This window comes from Erithacus rubecula, assembly GCF_903797595.1.
Source record: "Erithacus rubecula genome assembly, chromosome: 3".
In the NCBI taxonomy this organism is placed as follows: domain Eukaryota; kingdom Metazoa; phylum Chordata; class Aves; order Passeriformes; family Muscicapidae; genus Erithacus; species Erithacus rubecula.
Window position 1 is genome coordinate 76,609,365 of NC_136689.1, and position 21,694 is coordinate 76,631,058.

At 35.2% G+C, this 21,694-nt stretch overlaps 1 protein-coding gene across 1 annotated transcript in view; it reads left to right on the forward strand.

The window, feature by feature from the left end:
* Window positions 1-9,835, forward strand: part of DNAH5 (dynein axonemal heavy chain 5) — a 114,291-nt gene extending 104,456 nt beyond the window's left edge. Inside the window, exons 72-79 of the mRNA XM_079300281.1 lie at window positions 885-1,104; window positions 1,713-1,918; window positions 2,675-2,878; window positions 3,481-3,696; window positions 4,489-4,701; window positions 6,033-6,185; window positions 8,618-8,849; window positions 9,668-9,835. Coding sequence (XP_079156407.1) covers window positions 885-1,104; window positions 1,713-1,918; window positions 2,675-2,878; window positions 3,481-3,696; window positions 4,489-4,701; window positions 6,033-6,185; window positions 8,618-8,849; window positions 9,668-9,819 — 1,596 coding nt within the window. The 3' untranslated portion in view covers window positions 9,820-9,835. The remainder of the gene's footprint in view (window positions 1-884; window positions 1,105-1,712; window positions 1,919-2,674; window positions 2,879-3,480; window positions 3,697-4,488; window positions 4,702-6,032; window positions 6,186-8,617; window positions 8,850-9,667) is intronic.
* The last annotated feature ends 11,859 nt before the right edge of the window (window positions 9,836-21,694 follow it).

The window sequence follows — 21,694 nt, forward strand, 5'->3', positions numbered from 1 at the left end:
ATAAATTCTAAATATGCTATTGATAATAACAAACTCGAGAAAAACAAGATAGTATAGCAAGTTATTTTCTATTGCTGTAATCTGAATTTGGACTTGGGAGGGACAATCTGGTAGCACAGGCATTTTACAGGAAGAGGAATTAAAGAACAAAACTATATGTATGAGAAAAGTGAGCTGCTCCAATCTGGCATGCTTTGCACATCAGGTGATAGTACTGCTATTTCTGCTCTTGTGAAAATACTGATCTTACTCTCCTGTGTTATGCGCTTCTTTTTATAACCTGTTTTTCTCTGACTTTTGTTTCACATTCTTGTTTGATAACTTCTCACAAGGAACTAATTAGCAGATCAAATGAGAAGAAACCCATTCAAAAATAGGGGACAGGAGCACTTTTTGTTAAGAGAAATGCAGTTACTTTCCCTTACTGTCTCTCAGGCCCTCTTAGTGAAGAGGTATATGAAATGCCTATAATGAAATAGGGTAATTCATAAAAGAAAGATTGACATCTATTGATTGATGTCAATAGAGTAATTATGTATGTTTATTTGGTTATTTTCCAAGCCTGGGACCCTTGTGAGGAACAAGGTTTAGCAGGTTGCTCTATGGAGCTACTCCTGAGCTCTCTTATGCAAGTCAAAATTTATCAGTTTCTATCTGCACTGTAGTCATGACAAGCTATGTTTTAAATGTATTGAAATAGAAAAGGTAGAGATTACTTTAAAAGACCAGATGAGTCAAGTAGGGGCCACTTGTTCAGGGGAAGAAAACCAAATAAGCTAACACCATCTTCAGAAGAAACAGCCCACATCATAACTCCCATCAAGGCGTGATTTCAGCTTGTGGACAATATTGATAACTTTTTATATTCTATTGTTTTAAACTAGGGAGGCTGGGCACTTCTGCAAAACTGCCACCTTGGATTTGACTTTCTGGATGAGTTAATGGACACTGTCATAGAGACAGAGACTGTTCATGAAAGTTTTCGACTATGGATGACAACTGACATTCACAAACAGTTCCCCATCACCCTTCTTCAGATGTCAATTAAGTTTACCAATGAACCACCACAAGGGCTCAGAGCAGGACTAAAGAGAACATACAGTGGTGAGTGTCAGAATGGTAATGATTTAAAATTAAATTTTGGACTGTGATGCTGTTGTGTGGTCATTTTAAACTGCTGGTAGGTGTAAGCTAGTATAAGAAACTGATCACGATGATACCAGGACACATTTTAGTTTTTGTTTTGAAAATTGAAAAGAGGAGATTTTCTGACATTTTGTTGCCAGAACTAATTGGATAGCAAAATAAGAAATGTCTTTTCTTTTTTCACGTGTTGGCTTCTAGTATGTCTGTTCAAAGTGTTTGAGTTTTTATTATTTTGTCTTTTGGCAGAAAAAGGGCATGGTTGACTATTGATTGCTCTTTACACTACATAAAATAAAGGAAAAAGATTCTGCGCAGAAAACAACTTGACGTGAATTCAGCTATTAGTAAATTGTGGGTTTTTTTGCCCCTGAAGTTTACTCTTTTAATTTGAGCAACTTAATAACTAGCTATAAACTGCTTCCAGCACAGAACACTTGGTGGGACAATAATTTACCCTTGGGAGAGGCAGAGAGCCAAGCGAATATCACTAGAGTGATATTTTAGCACTGATTTAAATTAGTTTTGAAAAAGACGATAACTGTGATTCTCCCATCTGCAATCAATAGGTGTCAGCCAGGATTTATTGGACGCCAGTAAAATGGTGCAGTGGAAACCGCTGCTGTATGCCATAGCCTTTCTGCACTCCACCGTGCAAGAAAGACGCAAGTTTGGGGCTCTGGGTTGGAATGTACCCTATGAGTTCAATCAAGCTGATTTCAATGCCACTGTGCAGTTCGTTCAAAATCACTTGAATCGCATGGACACCAGGAAGGTAATTAATGATTTTGTGGGAAAGGTGGATTAAGATGATGCAAGAGTAGCAAAACATATGTAAATGCTTCCTAATAACTGAACTACAAGAGTGATTTTAACTTATTGTTTTTTCCACAAACATTCAATATTTCAAGTACACTTGTCTACAGCAGCAGACTTAGACATCTAATCCAGTGTGTGTTTATTTTCTGCTTTAACTTCTAAGTTAAAAAAAAAAAAGGCTTCCCAGCCATCTCAGAAATGTAAACCTTAGAAGTACAGACCTTCTTTTCAATCCTAATTAAGTCAATTAATTAAAAAGGGTTATTTAAAATAGTCTTTTAAAAAAATCTATTTCAAGTAAAAATAATAAGATTTTGCCCTCCCAACCTATCTTTGCAGCATGAAGAAATCGAAAGTGGTTTTAAATGATAATAAAAGAATGTCTCCTGTCCCTCACTTTCATATGGTCTGCTGTCATGCAGAGAGGTCTGTGGCAGTGAAACTTGCAGTTGGCATTTTTAAGTGAAAGGAAAATTCAAATTTATCTGAAACCTTGCTATCTTCAAGATGCTCTTTAATTTGTGAATTAATTATATTTTGAGAAATCCTTGCAGGTGTTCTGAGAATGCAAAACTATAATGAAAAAAGAGTAATAGGAAAGTAACTCTCTACCAAATAGGACAGACGTGGTACATCAGCTGTTTTTCCTAAAGCAGATCTAAATAAATAAGAAGATGATTAGCCAAAGTCAGTGCTTTCTGCTTGGTTTCAGGGGATCTCCTGGAGTACTGTTTGTTACATGATAGGTGAGATCCAGTATGGTGGTCGTGTGACCGACGACTTTGACAAAAGACTCATGAACACCTTTGTAAAGGTTTGGTTCAGTGAAAATACATTCAGTCAGGAATTCAGCTTCTACAAAGGATACAGCATACCCAAATGTACTATGGTGGATCAATACCTTCAGTACATACAGGTTGGTAAATGAAAACGATGTACTTGTTTCTCATAAGATCCTGATTATCTATAATTTTTCCATTTTTTCTGAGTACTTGTATTTTGTCTTTCATGCACAGATTTTAAAACTGACTCCTAGCAGTTGTCATATCTATTAGTGAAAACTGATTATTGTTATCAATGTTATCATCTTCATGACAGCAATATATATTTCCTTTTTCATCTGATTTGCTTGTGGGATGTACCTAAAGGCACAAAGTTATTAAAGAGGGCAAAGAATGGAGTCCAGACACTGGGTACAGCCTCTTTAAAAAAAAAGGTCTAGATCTATAAGGGTAAAAGTTTATTATTAAAATAGTGCATAGTTGTTAAAACACAATTTGTTTGGTGTGATTTGGGCTGTGGCATGGCAAATAGACTACAGCAAGTTATTTGGCTTAAGACTATTTGAAGAAATCTAGCTTCTTACTTAACAGTAATCTAGGGTTATTTTCTGTTTTTTATTTGGTTTTGTTGTGTGTTGAGTTTTAGGGTTTTTTGTTTGGGGATTTTTTGGTGTGGTTTTTAAAATTATTTACTTCTAAATCTGCTCTTGTACTCTTTTTATATTTTACTATGTAGAGCCTTCCTGCTTATGATACACCAGAGGTGTTTGGTTTGCATCCCAATGCGGATATCACTTACCAAAGTAAAGTTTCCAAAGATGTATTGGACACCATCCTCAGTATTCAGCCTAAAGATAGCTCTGGTGGAGGAGGTGAAACTCGAGAAACAGTTGTAGCCAGACTGGCTGATGATATGCTGGAAAAACTTCCTGCTGATTATATACCCTTTGAAGTGAGTTAATGAAATTCTGGCAAAAACATTTGCTCCATCTTGCCTTTTATGGATTACAAAAAACCCTCAGAAATAACCAAAAACTTCTAAAAGCATGTTTGAATTAATTCATACAGGCAATACTTTGTATTTTAAAGAAGTGTGGCCAAACTATTAATGTTTATGAGGAAGTCATTAAATGTGTGCTGAAGTGCTTTTGTAAGAACTTTTTCAGAAATATTAAACCCCTTAATGCTTGTCATTTGCACTATGGGGGAGGTAGGATCATAATCTTTTAACTGAGGCTGTTGACACTATAAAATTTCTAGTTACATTCTTGCAGCTGGTTATTTGTTAATTTTGCACTTTTGATTAAAAATGTGTCAGTGAATTTGGTTAGAATGCAAGACTGCCTGGTGTTGCGATAGTCCCCGGGGCATTTGTTATGTTGAAGCAAAGTAGTTGGGGCAATTATGATTGGTTTGTGCAAAGAGAACCTTGGAATTGCTTGTGGAATTAAAAATGAATTCTTTGAACTAAGGTAAAAAGCCTACAAACTCTTTAAGTGTCATTAGCTCAAAGAATTATATACAGACTAAATCATGACTTAGAAAAAGAACATAGCCAGTCTCAACATCACAGATTTCTCCTGGAACAAATCCTCTGTTTCCCTCTTGCAGATAAAGTTGCCAAACTGACCATTTAAGCTCATAAATAAATTGTTGTGTCTCAAAATATTGGGACCTAGCATTAACATAAAGCTAACTTTGTTTTATCACTTCTATTGAAGCTTCTTTGGTTTTCTACCAACAGGTAAAAGAAAAACTGAAGAACATGGGACCTTTTCAACCTATGCACATATTTTTACGACAGGAGATTGAACAAATGCAGAGAGTTATTTCTTTAGTGAGAAACACTCTGACTGATCTAAAACTTGCCATTGAGGGGACAATAGTTATGAGTGAAAATCTGAGGGATGCTTTAGACTGCATGTATGATGGAAGGATTCCCGCCAGCTGGAAAAAGGTAAGTACATGCCACTTGTTCTGGAAAGAAATAAAAAAATCTATTCCTGAAGACTAGATTCAACTGCTAGAATTATAGTAAACATCTTTTTCACACTATGTTTCATAACAGGTACTGTTGGAATAGATTTTATGATAAAACAAACATAATCAAAACAAGCCTTCTTCCATTTATAAAAATTGAAATGAACATGAAGTATGCAGACATTTGCCATTTTAACAACCTGCATATTAGCAGGATAAAAAAGCCACAGAGAGGAGAGAAATTAAACATGTGATAATGGATTTTTAGCACTGATGTTATTTATTGAGCATATATAATTTATAAATAAATTATAAGTAGAAGTGGCCCATCCATCTTGGTCAAAATCAGTGTATTTTGAGCTTGAGTAATAGCCACATAATTACAGAATAGTAGATACTGGAAAAGACCTATGGAGACAGTCTAATCACACTTCTGGAAGCAGGGTCAGTTAAAGCAAGTTTCCCAGGAGTCTACAGAATTAGAGAAGTGCAATCCATTCCAGTGTTTGATCACCTTCACAGTAAAAGTCAACCAATCAACCAACCACCAGCCAAACAAACAAAAAACTCCTTAAGGGGAGACAGAATTTCTGACATTTCATCTTGTTCCCATTGCCTTCTCTTCTATTGCTGAATAGGATCAGGCTCCATCTTCTTCCATTCTCCACACAAGATATAGACATATTATCTCCTTTGAGCCTCCTCCAGGCTAAACAATCCCAGCTCTCAGCCTCTCCCCACAGAAACTGTTTTCAGGGATAATTAGAGCTGTTAATGGCAACTGATGAAAAGAAAAATGGGGAGGTTTTTTTTGTTATTTGCTTTTTCGTTTCTTCTGACAAAGTGTTTTCATGGTACAAACACTAGATGTAAACAGATGCTTTAAAACACAGCTATATCTTCACATAGTCCAAGTTTAGTTTTCCTTAGGTTTTATTCAGAAGAATAAAATGCAGAACAGTTTTACTGAAGTCATATTGTCTTGATATATGGACTTTGGAATTATAAAGACATGCATGTAATTTCTCTTCTTAGTTTATACAACTGTTTAATCTTGCAAAAATGTCATGAAATGGACAATTACCACAGAAAGCATTAAAAGTTTAATTGGAACTTGCAATGGAACTTGAATGGAGAAAGAATTTGCTTCAGGTTACAGTGGGATGCAAAGTTTAAGCATCAGATTAAAGTCAGGATATGACAGATGATCTTCAAATATGCTTTGCTAATATTATATTGTTTAATACCACAGGAGGATTCAGCTTTTCTTGACAGCATGCTGTTTTTAAACATGTTTACTTTTTTTAGGCATCCTGGCCTTCTAGTACACTTGGTTTCTGGTTTACTGAGCTTCTAGAAAGAAACCACCAGTTTTACAAGTGGATTTTTGAAAGTCGACCAAACTGTTTCTGGATGACAGGTTTTTTTAATCCTCAAGGATTTTTAACTGCAGTGAGACAGGTAAATTGTGTTTGAAGTCTTATTCTGCTTATTTTTTTTACATGCTTTTAAAAATAAAATGTATTGTCTGATGAAGGATGAGTTTATATATTAATGGTTCCACATATTTGCAGTTATTTTCTTTTTTTCCTCTGCCTTCACTCAGAGTCAGGATTGAAGCATGAGAGACAGATTTTCATGTTTGGACTCAGTTGTTTATTAATTGTCTATAGTACAGAGAGTTCTGCAGCACTTCTAGCTGACAAGCTAAAAGTGAGAAAATTTGGGTGGATCTAGCTAGTTACAAACTCTTTTAAAGCCTAACTATCCAATTAAAAATGAACATTGATATTATTTATACTTTTGACCCAATGGCCAAACACCTGTGACCCGCACTGTGGGATTTTCTATCCAGCCAAAAACCACTACCCAAAATCAAGAAGAAGGAACAAAAAGGAAGAAGAGCCACCTCCCAAGAACTACCATCTCGTCCCATATCTTTTGCTATATTTTATATTTTTATTTATATTTAAAACCCCAGATTCCAAACCCTTCACCCTGTGATATTGCACACCTCAATTCAAACTACACACCGGTGATCCCAACTCCATCACTTAAATCTGGAAGCTTTCTCCAAGGCCTCAAGTCAAAAACAGTGTTCTATTGAGGGTCAGTGCCAAAAAGCCCAGGAAGTTCAAAACTCCCAGGCTTCAGGGTTCCAACATTTATACACATGGGGAGATGTGTGACTGTCTAACATTTCCTGAGTGAACTGCTTTTTCCTCACACATATTTTTTTAGTATATCAACCACTAATGTATTAAAATGTGTGTTGTGTCCATCAAGGCCCAAATAAGTAGAGGCTACCTCACAACAATATTAAGGTAGCCTAGAACATTATTTAGTCTCATGTTACCATTGAGATATCTCTGAGAATGGTCATTAATCCCATGGATTTCTCTTTTCCCCCCTCTATTTTGTTCTGTGTTCAGTACTTACCTGACTGGAAACTGGGCAGAAAAGCTATTCAGAATTAGTCTTACATTTCACTTCTGCTGTTCAGTAGCTGATTAGGTCTCTCTTCAGCAAGTGGGAAAGACTTTCCTTTATTAATGCATATAAGTATGATAATTGATGAGCTTGCTAATGTATGTACGTTGACTTGGTGATTGACTTGGTGTGTTGGCTGCTCAGCAACTTTTTTATGTTAAAAGGAAGCAATAAATGCCTGTGTTGTTCAGCATAAAGGGACATACAGGAGGCAGTAAGTATCTGGAATGTGTAAAATTAAAAAAAAATATATACTCACATGAAAATACAATGGGACCTCAGGAAAAAAAGCCCAACTTTTGCAGAAGTGAATGAAGATTTGTGGTCTAGGAAAAATATCCCCTCTTACTCTGAGATCTGGGTATTGTAATCTAAAATTGCAGGCATATAGCCTTGAAATTATGTAATGCATTTGAGTGAATAGTCCTAAACTGGGACTATCTTTTGCAACCAAACTCATGGAAAAGGTTTACTAGCAGGATCCAAAACAGTTGGAAACCAGAATTTTCTGGTTCTGTAAAAAAATAACTGTGGATATGTAACAACCTCATATCCCAAGTAAATACCAAAGTGAGTTTCTGGCCTTTGCTGTGTGGTAAAACAAATAAAAATGAGAAAGAGGAAGAGCCAGAATGATCACTGAGCTATAAGCCTTGAGTTTTTTTAGATCATCAAAGAAAATGCAGTGCAGGGCAAGCACTCATTCCAATTACTTCAAACAAAGATTCTTTGAAGCAATTGAAAGACCAGGATAAAACTTTAATTTGCCATAATTTATTTGCATAAGATAATAAAGAACCGGGCAACTGAGAACTGAGTGTTGTCCAATGCATTAACTAACAGGTTTTTTTGCAGTCTCTTTATGTAGCTTTATAGCTGAGTGAGTTCTTACTCATTAGAATACAGTTACTGAAAAGTAGAGGTACAGGAAAAGGAAGGTAACCCCAGAAAATTTGTTTAACTTGCCACATGCAGGTAATGTTTTCTTATCTCATCAAATATGTGAAATTTTTGTGTGCATGAGAGCTGGCTACCATTGGCATTCAGTGGTTGTGTTACATGGTATGCTCTTTGGATATTCTATATAATAGAAATCAAAATCAAATATAGTGTAATAAACACTGAAAGCTCTCTTGTAGTGCCATGCTTTCACTCCCTTAGAGAAAAGTCAGGCTTCTGTGAACATGGATATTGAAAATAATTGATTTTTTTTTCTTTGTTTGTTTTGTTTTTTGATTTTTGGTGGGTTTTTTTTTTGTTTGGTTGTTTTTTTATTTTTTTTAATTAATTTTTTTGTGCTGAAGAGTCATGACCATAAAAACTTATTTCTAATAACTGATGAGAAAAAGGGTTTTGTGCTCATGTGCAAATGTAACCACCTAAGTTTTGTCTGGTTTGGGCAGGAAATAACAAGAGCTAACAAAGGATGGGCTCTTGACAGTGTAGTGCTGTGCAATGAAGTTACTAAGTGGATGAAGGATGATATCACAAGCCCTCCTTCAGAAGGTGTCTATGTGCATGGGCTGTATTTGGAAGGAGCTGGTTGGGACAGAAGAAACATGAGACTGACAGAATCTAAGCCCAAGGTGCTGTTTGAGCTGATGCCAGTGATAAGGATATATGCAGAAAATAACAGTAAGTAATAGCATTGTAAAGGATGTTATTTCCATGAATTGAATGTATCTTTTTATTTAGATGCATTGAAATCTTTTGGGCTGTAGGGATTTCATGAGGCTGTTGCTAATCATTGTATACATAGCAAACCTCTTTCAATGGGGGAGACTTCCCAGTCTTCCATCAAAAATGTGTTTTCAGGCTTGCTTCATAATTGATAGTAGGCACTTTTCCTAAAATTTATAGGTCTCTACATATGGTCTTAAGAACTTTGTAACCCATTTACAGGTAAATTGTACATATTGACAATATATATCCCAGATTGAAAATGCCAGTTTTTACATAAACTCTCTGATCTCTGTAGCCTCCATAACCAAAATGTATATAATCTCTTTCACTCATGCCAAAAATATATGTAATTTATACTGAAGTACTGGGAATAGCTAGACTACTGTTCTGATTCTGCAGTGAAGTAGTTGATGATTTGTAGTCTAAAGCACTAAATGCATTTCAAACCAGGTTGTCCAAAGTAGGGGAATTTTATTTTGGCGTAACACATTGATAAGAAGCAATGTTCAGTGGGCAGATTGAAGTAAGAAGAACACTAATTGCTCTACAGTGTCCATTTACATATCTTGCTTTTTTTTCATTTCCTAGGTACTCATGTTAAACCTACAGAAATTTCAAAGTGTGCATATTCTTCATCTGGCAATAGCAAATGGAGAGCTGTGTGCAACTGAACTTGAATTCAGTTTTCCATGTCCCTTATGAGCATTCCCTTAGGGCTCCATTTTTTCAACTTATTTTAATTGCTCTTTATGTCTCTTTTGTTTTTTCAGCTGCAAAAGATCCACGTCTGTATTCATGTCCAGTCTACAAGAAGAGCAGTCGAACAGATCTCAATTACATTGCTGCTATGGATCTCAAAACCCGTCAGCCTCCAGAGCACTGGGTACTCCGTGGAGTAGCACTTCTGTGTGATGTCAAGTAATGGTTAAAAAGAAAAAGGTTTCCAGGAGTTCTTTTCTGATTTTAAATGCAAACATTAATATGTAGTTAGATATACAGTGGAACGCTTCTAAAAATATTATTTCTAAATCATAGATTCCATTATGGTATTTTTATAAAATTGTCCTCAGTAAACCTCTACAATAGGCTTATAAATGCTACATCTTATAGTGACATTAACTTTGGTGTCTTTGAAAAACCATGACCAATATTTAGTGCTCCTATCACTTATGTGTGCATAGGCACTCCTGTGTCCTTAATTTCATCTTGAATAAACATTCATTGATTTGAACATTGTTACTTTTTGGTAGTAAATATTGTTGCATCAGGACTTACCTTCAAGAGGCTAAATGCAAAGCAGTTTTTTTTTTTTTTGTTTGTTTGTGTGTGTATGTATGGAACACTAAGCCCTGCTGCTCATTCATATTAGTTAAAATTCCTCAAGATTATGTTCCAAGATTTATTTCCTAATCCTCTTTCCTCAGCTGATAATTTGCTTGTTATCTAAATAAAGAAGGTAAGGCTGGAAAAATGCAACACTTTTTTCACTACCTGGAGAACAAATTCATTGTGTTACATAGGAAAGCAAGAATTTGAAAGCTGCTAAATAACTCTCAGTGATACAAATGAAATATATGAAAATCTTTAATAGAAAATATTTTTAATTTAGACATGGCAATAAATACATAAAGTTAGAAGGGTTGAAGTGCTCTTTATTGAACCTTGAAGCACCATGTTCCAACTTCCAGGAGATCTCTGGATACTCAGTGGAGCTCTAAATTGCCATGGACTCATGTCTTACACCAAGACTTTCCTCTCTGAAGAAGATTAATATATTTCATCCTTGTACAAGTCATAAGAGAATTTATGAGGCACATATGCTTCAAATACCACATTTCAAATTGGGCATTTTTTCTACTATCATTGCTATAGATACAGTGGACATGTCAAACCCAATTGTAATTCCAGTGAGGGGACTGTGCACATTTTTTACACTGCAATTTTCTATGTGAATAGTAGGAAAAAGGATAGTTCCCCATGCAGTTATTCCAGTTATTCCAAAGTCAGGACAGTGAAACAACTCATATTGGCCATCACTGTTATTTCTGTTTTAGCTTTCTTTTTGTAAAAGGTTTGGCATTGGCTCTTTGGGTGTCTGCAAATCCACCCTCAGGATTAAAAAAATGAGGCAGGGGAAAGTTCAATGAGCCCTTGAAATGTAGTATTATGTCAGGGGCCAGAGTGCATACCCTGCTCTCCCAGAGGTTTTGCTGTCTGGGCTGGGAGAACACATGGTGCAGCTTGAATCACACCTGCTGGGACAGTGTCTGGTTATCCTCATCTCTTCAGGCCCTGCCTTGCTGACACATCTTTCTGGCTTAACCTCATATCTGCCCTGGTATTACAGCCTCATCTGGTAGTCACTGATGTGTTAGCTGGCCCTGGCTGCTCTTATTTTTTTTTGTTCAGGTGACGTGGGACTGTGTCCTTGTCAGAGAGCTTTGCCCTGCCCACCCTTCTGTGGCTCTTGGCTTCCAGCTCCACTGTCCTTTCCAAGCAGCCTGCTTTTGCTGTTCCATGTCATATGCCTTAAAACAGGGGGAAATTAGCTGTTTCTTGTTCATCCTTGTAGCAGAAATGAGTTATGAAATCCTTCAATGGTAAGGAATATCAATAAAATAACCAAACCTCATCTGTTGTAGAATTGGATGTCTCTCTGGCTCTGCTATTGGTACTGAATGGATTAGCCAAGAAATAAACATCCACAGACTTCAATTATGCTGCTATTAAGCATGCTGCACTATAAAGTGAAGGTTTGGAGGAGTTCAGGGTTACAGAAGATATTCTCTATATTAATTTCTTGTATTGGACATGATAAATACATGCATTTTGGAGAATATTTTAAAACAAACATTATACAATTTTATCTTGGTAATTAATATTAAAATAATGTTCTGAACAAGGTGCAGTTATTAGAGTTTCATCATAGTGCTTTGAAATCCCTCATTAATTTTAGAGTATTTAAAATAAGCAACCTAATCTTTCAAATATATACTGTGCTGTGTGGGGTATACTACTGCTGTATGAGCTTCTCTTCAGAAAAGCTTTTTTTCTTCAAGCTCTGTGCCTGCACTCATACCTCGTAGCTCCTAGGTCACTTTTCTCAGAGCTGTGATTTGTTACACAAATTTTGAGATTATAAGGAGAAAGAAAAATTCGAGTTCCAAGCATAGTAGGCAATGCAATTCTAAACTATCAGTAAGTGTGGTTATCATCATCAAAAAGGATTTTTTTAAAAATCAGAAGTACATTGTTGTGGTATATGTACAAAAATTAGATTAATAAGAAACTGCTTCTTATTCAGAAATATCTTTTATTAAATTATTTTAATAATTAAATAAATACTGAAAAAAATCAGTTTTTCTTTATTATATGGGGTTCTTTTTTTTCATTCCTTGCTTAGATAGTTACCCTGTTTTAATTGCTCATATCTGGATGCACTAAGTGTACTAATGAATTTTGAAATAAAGCTTGACAAGTGTTCATATTGCCACATTTTATTTTTAGCTTTCACATTCACATTGCACAGACCTCATAGGTGTATACAAATATCTGAAGGCTTTTGGAACTCATAGAACACTTAAAAAACCAATGCTGCAGAGGTGGTTGCATGAGACACAAATTGCTTATCAGTTGTGTAAAACTAAAGGTCTATTGAACAGGTGAAATAAAAGAGGATTTCTTGACATGTTTGTGAATCCCAAGATGTACCATTTGCTGGAGCTTCTGGCATTTAATTTGCACTATGCAGCTTTCCCAAGGACTATATTACTCTATAGCTTTTGTTCTTACACTGGATGTTTTAATTTTATTATCAGTGATCATATATTATGAGTCTGTGTATTAATATCGGAAAATGTAATTAAAATCTGAGTTTTTAAAATTAAAAAGCAAATATATGTAACCAATCTCACTTTGCCCTTGAAGTCTATACATAAAATTAGAAATGTCTTGGTAATTATTTGCACATTCAGTCTTTTAAACAAATACTCAAAACAGAAAGCTATTGAATCAACGCTGGAAAAGTTGGCTGAAGAAAAAGAGAAAAGAGAAAGGCATGGTTAAAATAATTTTTTGTTAGAGCTGTTATTCAAAATGGATACTGGCCTTTAACATTTTAGTAGAGTTATTATTTGCATTGCAATCACTTCGAGAACTGAAGGAGTTATTTTAGTTTTTGCTGTCAGAGGGTAAGAGCTATCCTATTTTGGTAAGAAAAACAACAGATGTTTGCTGATGTAAAAACATGATTTTTTTTTTTCTGAAGGTGTTATCTTAGAACAAGAAAATCTACACACAGAAAAAGGAGAGTTAGGAAACTCTGTGAACCGTCTGTGAAAAGAGGTTAACATGATTGAACAGAAGGCAGAGTAACTTGTTAACACACTGTTTTTACATGAGTTGCCTGCAAATAACAAAGTTTTCAGTTTCCCTGTTAAACTGCCACAAGAATGGCAGCCAATATATATAGCTATTTCTGCAAAGTGTCTCCCCCACCACCTTCCATTTCTTGAGTATAAGAGATGTCATTTTTGCAGAAAAATGTAACCTGGAATCTCTTCTTAACTGACCTATTTAACTTACTGTATTAAACATCACATTATGCTTTTCTCTCTTTAAGCTGAATTAGTTCTCTCTGTTGCTCTGAGTGAACTGCAATTCCAGCAAAATAATAGTAGCCTAGTTTGGGAAGAGCACTGTAAGTGGTTCATCTTGTCTTCAAATGTCTTTTCTAATCTGATCAATATATGCTTAGAAAGGAAATGTTAACTGATGATAAAGTTCATAAGCACTGTAGAAGATTCTGGCAAGAGCATGTGCAGAAAGAATACCTAGAAATGCTTTGTGAAGTAAGATGTACTCAATAAAGCCACTTCTGCAGGACATCATTCTCACAAATCAATTCCTTTGGCTTAAAATGGATTTATAAGAAAGATGGGGGAAAACATTGGTAGGACTTGTGGTAAGACAAGGAATAATGATTTTAAACTAGGAGAGAGTAGACTTAGACTAGATAAAAGGAAGAATTTTTTTTTATGATAGAAGTGGTGAAACACTAAAGCAGGTTTCTCAGGTAGGTGGTAGATGTCTCATTGCTGTAAACATTCAAGGCTGGGTTGAATGGAGCTCTGGGCAACCTCATCTAGTTTAAGATTGCAGGAAGATTGAACTAAATGACTTTTAAATGTCCCTTCTAATCCAAGCCATTCTATGATTTCATTACTTGCATAAATAAGTATTATTTAATTTAAAATACTTTGTGTAAAATGTGCGGATGAGAGGAAATAATAATCATTGCAACCAAAGCTCAAAAGACTGTACCTTCCAAGACAAAATGTTTCCTTCATTTTATGCATGCAATAAGTTGCTTTACATTTCTTCTTGATACTGCATTGTGGAGTAGTAAAGCTCCAAAAAATCTTGTAGTATGATTTTCTTTTTGCATTTTGGTCTCTAACTTCGGCATAGTAATCCTTACTTCTCGTAAGTTGTTTCAGGTGAGTTATGTTTGCAAACAATGAGTTTGTTACTTGGATAAAAGGAGAAATCAATTAAGAAATGCATGATCTGTGCAAAACAGAAGAAATGTCACAGTGGGAGGAGGTTTCTCAGAACATGATGGAGGTGAAATCCTTATGAAGAGACATGCTGATTGGTGATCTTTGGATCACAAAAATTTGTTCAATTGTCATCAGTGTTAAACTTGTCATGTCAGCACAATAAAAGCTCTACTTGAGCCCAACATATTAAGAGAATTTTAATTGATAAATTTAATGTTTAATTGAGAAATAAAATGTTTTTAGGCAGATTTCAGTAAATCTATTCTTGTTTTATCCTTTTAAAAATTAAAAAGACAATAATAATGCTGGAGCTAGCTTTACTAGCTAGCGGTAGTTTCTGGTCTTCATTTTACTAAATTAGTCAGATGGGAAACCAGGCTCTTTAAATATCCAACCCATGTGTTTGATGAAGTTTTATACAGCCAGAGATCTCAGAATACTACTTCATGAATAGGACACTCTTTTGCACTGTGTTGAATGAGTCTATGAATTTGAAAAGAAGGAAAAACTTGGGCAAAAGAGAAGAGGGAGGACTATATGTGAAAGCTGGGATGGATCAGAATCACTTCAATATTTTACTGAATAGTCTACTTATTTGAAATAGTTTTAAGGAAAATGCTCTGTCGGTTTATTTCTTGTAAGGGATGTTGTGGTATCACAGAATTGTTGAGGTTGGCAGGGAGCTCTGGAGGTCATCTTGTCCAATCCCCTGCTCAGGTAGAGTGTCTTAGAGCTGGCTGCCTAGGATTGTGTCCAGGTAGATTTTTAATTTCTCCAAGGGGTGGAAACTACACAGCTGCTCTGGACGACTTCTACCAGTGGTCAGTCACCCTCATAGTGAAAATAAGTGTTTCCTGATCTTCATGCAGTACCTCCTATGTTTCAGATGGTACTCCTTGCTTCTTGTCCTATCACTGGGTGCCACTGAAAAGAGCTTATGCTCTTTACGTCATCCCTTCATGTATTTATATATATTAATAAAATTCCTCTTAAGCCTTCTTTTGTCCCAGCTGAATATTCTTACTCTCTCAGGCTTACCTTGTGGGAGAGACACTCCAGCCTCTTTATTATACTAGTGACCTTTAATTGGATTCTATCCAGTATCACTGTAGATATTATGGCAGATTTCTTTTACAAGAAATGACATCTGTCTGGTTCTTAACAATGCATATATTACAATACATATATCTTATATATATGTAAGAGCAGGTATTTTAAGTACAATAGGACAACTGGTTTTCCTATTCCCAGTTTTGTACTGTTCTGCTTTTACCAGAAGCATTTATTCAAATGAATTTAAAACTGTATGTTTTTTGTATATATAAAGTGTCTATAAAGAGGTGCTATGTCTGCCTCTTTAGTCTGATTAATGTGCTGTTGGTTGCTTGCATTGTAATGAAAACTGAAAATTTTAAAAATGTCTTCCTTTCATATAAAATTAAATTTGATATAAAATTTGTTTGTAATGCCACCTGGGTATTGAACTACAAGACAGTGACTTGAGACTTGCAATGTTATGCAGATATGGGAAGTTAGACACATATAATGTACTAGTTTTTCACTAGATAGATAGGAAAATTTCAGGAATACACTATGGTTCCAGCTATAGCACCAAAGCTTTGAGAATTCTGTTACCATTCCAAATTGTCCTAACAGCTTGGTTGCATGATAGTTTCACATTGCCTATGACTGTGTACTGAAAGCAGCAGTATGTGACAGTTTGTGTTCAGGAATTGGACCTCTCTGGAATTTGGATATTGTCAGTGAATAAAGTCACATCAGGATTTTTCCTTTTTTCTTGTATCAGTGCATTGGATATATGGAAATCAGGGATGTTGCAAGGATTATATTGTTGGTATTTGTAGAAAGTTCTGACAGTTAAAAGCATCAAAACACTACAAATGTCTTTATTTTTAGCAGCTCAGGGCTTTGTTGCTGCTACTGTGTCTTGTACCTGATGGGTTCACAAGCCAAGATATGGCAATGAGACAGACAATAAAAACCATCTTCCTGCTTTTTCTCAAGAAGGAATTGTTCCCTGCATTAAGTGGAGATAAGAGAGATCTGAGGAAGGATCAAGACACTTGAAATGAGAAAAAAGAAGTTTCTGCCATTCATCTAAACAAGGTTAAGACTAAGGAGTGAAAGCTTTAGAAATAAAAGCAGCTCTGCTCCTGAGCTTGTTGGATAAAATGATCTTGTCTGATTTTTTTTCTTCTCACTTTCTTTTTTTTTTTTTTTTTTTTTTTTTTTCCAGTGGGAATATATTGTTTCCTTGATTATTATTTAAACTCCACAATTATTGTTGAAAATTATAAATGTAGAAGTAATTATTTTGGATATATCAATTGCAATTAATACAGGTCTAGTAAAAGACATAGTAAATTATTCACTTTTTAAATTAACTAATAACAATAATTTTTAGCATCTTAGACCAAATCAAATAAGTTATGAAAAAATACTAAATAATTATAGGGTATAAACATACTTTTAGTAATAAGAATTTTATGTTTTGAAGATGAAAATTTTAATTTACTTTTTGATGACAGAGAATTTATTTGAACTTTAGCAGCAAGAAAAAACAACCTAAGAACTTTAAAGTGAAGTTTTTAAATTGTGTAATACTTATAATTAATGTTATTGTGTGTATTAACATAGAGTTAAAATGTATCAAGTGGCAGTCTCTGACATATATCAAAAAGTTCAGTTAATCACACTTATATGTAGTTATATAATAAAATGTCTCAAACTTATAGGCAGTTAATTGCAGCTATCAGAAAGCTGAGGCTTTGATTAAGGTCTGTGTTTGAATGCTTAATTACACAACTCCTATTAAAGTTGCAAGGCAAAAATATATAAACTCCTGATGTTTCATCTGAACAATTTTATCTTCCCCTGGTAGTTGGTAATCTTACATGCATAAATTAAAAATTACAGTCATAAAAGTGTTTTGGACATAATCAGCTTTTTAGTCACAAGAGATCTAGCACCTAGAATGTGTGAGTTAAGATGATAATCCCAGAGCATTCTGAAGTGAGATAGCCTCCGGTCTATCTGGAAATATTAATTTTGGTTATTATGCTGTGGAGAAAGAAAAAAGTGACTGTACTTCCCATTTAATTGCAGGATTAAGTTCTGACTGACTGAAGTGTCTAAGCCAAGAAAACAGGTTGAAGAGGAAGGAAAGCTGCAGTGACTTTAAATACCACAGTGAAGAGCTTGAGCTTTGTCTGAGAGAAGCCCAGTGACTGTCATGAGCAGCATTGTAAGAAAAGCACACCCAAGCAGACACTAAGTAATCTCTTCCACTAACATAATTCTGTATTCTCTCTTGTTTTGTTTGTCATTTTCAGCTTATGCAATCTTTAGTATCCTGGTTGTTTTTATGATGCAAAGAACTCCACAGTGTTTGTTTAAGTGGCTTCCTTTATATTGCTGAAGTGATGTTTAGTTACCCTGAATTTATTACACTACAAGCTTGGAGAAGCCTGACTCTCTCTCTCTGTAGGTTTATTTAAGCATCCAAACACCTGAATTTTGCAAGATTTTAGCTAGGTAAACCATTTCAGAAAGACAGGAAATTGTCTCAGGGAACCTAAAAATTCCTGATTAGTAGCTCTCAAGAGACCAACTTAAGGACAGTTGGTGGCAGTATGTATTCTCACATTTTTTATACAGGAATAATGACTGTGACCTCTTGGAGCCATTTTTCAGGAAAGTAAAATGTGATCTTATTCATCTTCATTATCAGAGGCTAGCACTTACATTCATTTTGTCAATTTCTTCTGAAAAGTGGAAGTTTGACTTTTATTTTTAAATTGCTTTTGTGTCCATTGTAAGTTGCAGAATTCCTTGACATCAGAAAATGCTATCTCACCTAACTGATGTCTGTTTCCCAGGCAATATTAAGCCACTTTAATGAAGTGCCAGTGTGAAGCTGACATTCTCATATGAAATTGCCACTCTCCCAAATAAATCCAAGGATAAAATGACATGTTTCTACTATTGTAATGGTAGGATTCTACTGCAATTAATTTTAAGGCACTAATAAGTATTGCTTGTAGTTTATGTTTTCCATTAAAACCAAACAAAGTAATCATTAACTTGAAGTTACAGACACTGAGATATTGTAGTTAAATATGTCAAACACCGAAAGCAAAAGATAAAGGTCACAACTAGTGGCAAATTTTATTCATCCTTGTTAAAGATGTTTATTCTGTGAGATGTTATTTTGTGACTTTGACTATCACTTCTTTTCTTTACGCTTCTTTTCCCTTTCTCCTCTTTACCATCTTTCTACATTTTCCTCCCATCAGTATTACAGTGTTCTCTGACTTGATATATGATTCAGCACTCTGCTGAATCACAGACATGGCCATATAAAACATTTTACTGCAAGTGGAACGAAGCAGACAGCTGCTCTGGTAGCACCTCTCTTTTTCTGAAGCTGTTGGAGCTGAAGCTCGCTAGGTGTCAGCAGAGTAGTCCAGAAAAAGAAGCCTTTCCCCCCTGAGAATTAATAAAGGAAGTTGCAGGTAACAGTTAAAAGTTCACATATGTAGCAGATATCTTTAAGCATATTAGGTGGTTGTTTTAGTTCATGTTAATCTAACCTAGAAAACCAGTGTTATGGTGCTTCCCATGCCATCAGCTCTGTTTTTATTTCATTGTCAAGCTGCTTTTCATATGTACAAAGTCTTGTTGTGTGTCCAGGGAATAGTGACTACGTGCTGCATTTCAGGCAGTAGATGAGAAGGGCTGTAAGCTAGAAAAATGATGGCTCAGTGAACTTTTCAAAAGACCCAATCTGCTCAGACATGAGGTCTGCAGACTCTCATGAATAACTTTCTCTTCCATTTCCTGTGTTACCCTCTTCTGTTGTTTATTCTGAAGATCATGCAGAAATTCTGCCTTTTAAAATTGTTATTTTTATTCTTTATTCTACTAATTGATAAAAATTTATGTATTTTCTCTGGCTTTCAGCTGTCACAGAAGATAGCATCTGCCTTCACACTCGAGGGAGTTATGCTTGCCAGCCATTCAGATGTCATCTTCCACTGGCACGCTTCATTCTGGCTGATGCTGGGCTCAACAGTGGGTGTTTATTTTACTCCTTGACAAACACTAACTGATAGATCAGCTTCCCTCAGAACCCTGCCTTTCTTTCCCATTGCCTTTTAAACATTCTGGCTTACTCTTGCAGTGGTTTGCAAAGGCTTGCCTTGCCTTTCAAACTGTGGAACCAAGCAGCTCAGAAAAGCCTTTTTATAATAAAAAAATCTCTACCTGGAACTTCTGTAACACTATCCATAGCTTACTCCTGGAGAACAAGCAGCTTCTACTACATGATACGCAATAAAATGTAACTCATACAGTCCACACATAGAATGCATAACTTTATACACTTCAATATAAACACATTTATATGGATATGAAAAGTATAGCATTATAAGTTTTTAAAATACTTGGTGTACGATGCTCCCTTGAATAGCTTTTATTTCTTTATTTTTCACACTGGATCTTGGTATCCACATAGAACAAATTGCTAAGTGACTTAGGGAACTGTGTGGAAAGTGAAGCTTATTTCTGTATTAATTTATGAAATTGATTCAGCCTCTAAGCAGGAAGGGATAGGAATTGGCTTATTGAGGAGGCTGAGAAGTTCATCTTTTGTGTCTGATAAAATTTGTTGTGTTAGAGATGAGTGATGCTACAAGGCAAGAAATAATGACCTCTGAGGCTCAAGGAAGAGTACCAATAAAAATGAGTTGGCCAAATCTAAGGCTATTCAGTATTAAATGTGTGAAACTGCTAGTTAAGATTTACAATATTTAGAAGATGCATCCTCTAAAGAATTAAAGTGCTGAACATAATTGTTTTTGCCTTGGTATATTTCCAGAATTTATGGCTTTAAATATAGTGCTCAACAAGACCACTGCAGCATTTAACTTCTGTGTTGGGAGAACAGCTCTATTTAAAAGCTATGGATCACATAGACTGTTTTGTTAGTGGACTAAGGTACATAGGACAGAAAACAAGTGTCTTTTGACTTTGCCATATCTGGAACATTTGTCTAGAAACAAAATAAACCCAAGACCACAAAATTACTTCAATGGTAATTCAGTAAAGAAGCAGTATGATTTTTCCCTTTACATAAGTTTATAATGGTTTAAACTTTTTCATTTTTTTTAACATGAAAATAAAAGCTCATTATTTATTTAAACAAAATAATAATATCCATACTAAAAAAACCCAACACAGTATGAAAAATTAGTGATGGTAATTTTTCAGAATGTGAAAAATGGTGTGAGCATTACTGTCAATAGTTCAAGAAAGGGAATCACATGCAGAATAACTGCATGTGAAAGAACTGTCACAATTCTTATAAAAGCATAGCTTTAGATGTGCATAACAATACAGGAATAATAGTAGCAATAATAATAACCACAATATCAATCTTCCACATGTATATTTTTCAAGAATCTTATTTAAATATCCTGAAATCCACCATGACTGACAGCATCCTTAGTTGCTTGCTCAGAAGCTTGTGCTAAGAAGAGGTGCATTTTCATGTTATGTTATCTTTTGATAAAGTTAATTCTTTTCTCAGATTGGTCTTCAGTGTATGGCCGCTCCCTGCTTTAAACATAATGAATAAGATCAAGTAGCTCCATGTAGAATATTGCATTCTGAGGGGATCCTGCATAGTATGTAACTGAGTACAATAAATACTATCAGCATCCCTCAAATTATTCTCCATGAGATTTTAAGGAGTTGTGCTAGGGATAAAGATTATTACCAGTATTGTCTGTAAGTGTCTCAAGTGCTGTATATAGCACAGTGTATCTTGTGGCCTGTGGCAGGGTTTGGCTATATGAGTTAGATTTCAAATCATGTTTACACTAGTTATTTTATAACAAAGGTGTTGTTTTAAATCTGCCATTGATGCAAGCTCCCTGAATAATAGCAGTGACAGTGCAATTGCTTTATTTTTCCATAGTTAGGAACACCAAATGTTCATATGGAGCACTGTATGAAATACTCTCTAATATTGTAAGAAATGTTCTAGGGCTTATTGTAGAAATCTGAAATCGATTTTGCTGGTGAATGAAAAAAACCCCAACAGATTGCAGGTGTATGATGATTGCTATGTGATGTCTACTTGGCTGCTAATGCATAGAAACACTGTGGTGTCAGAGTTAAGGCCATTAATTATAGAGAAGTGCAGGAGTTCCC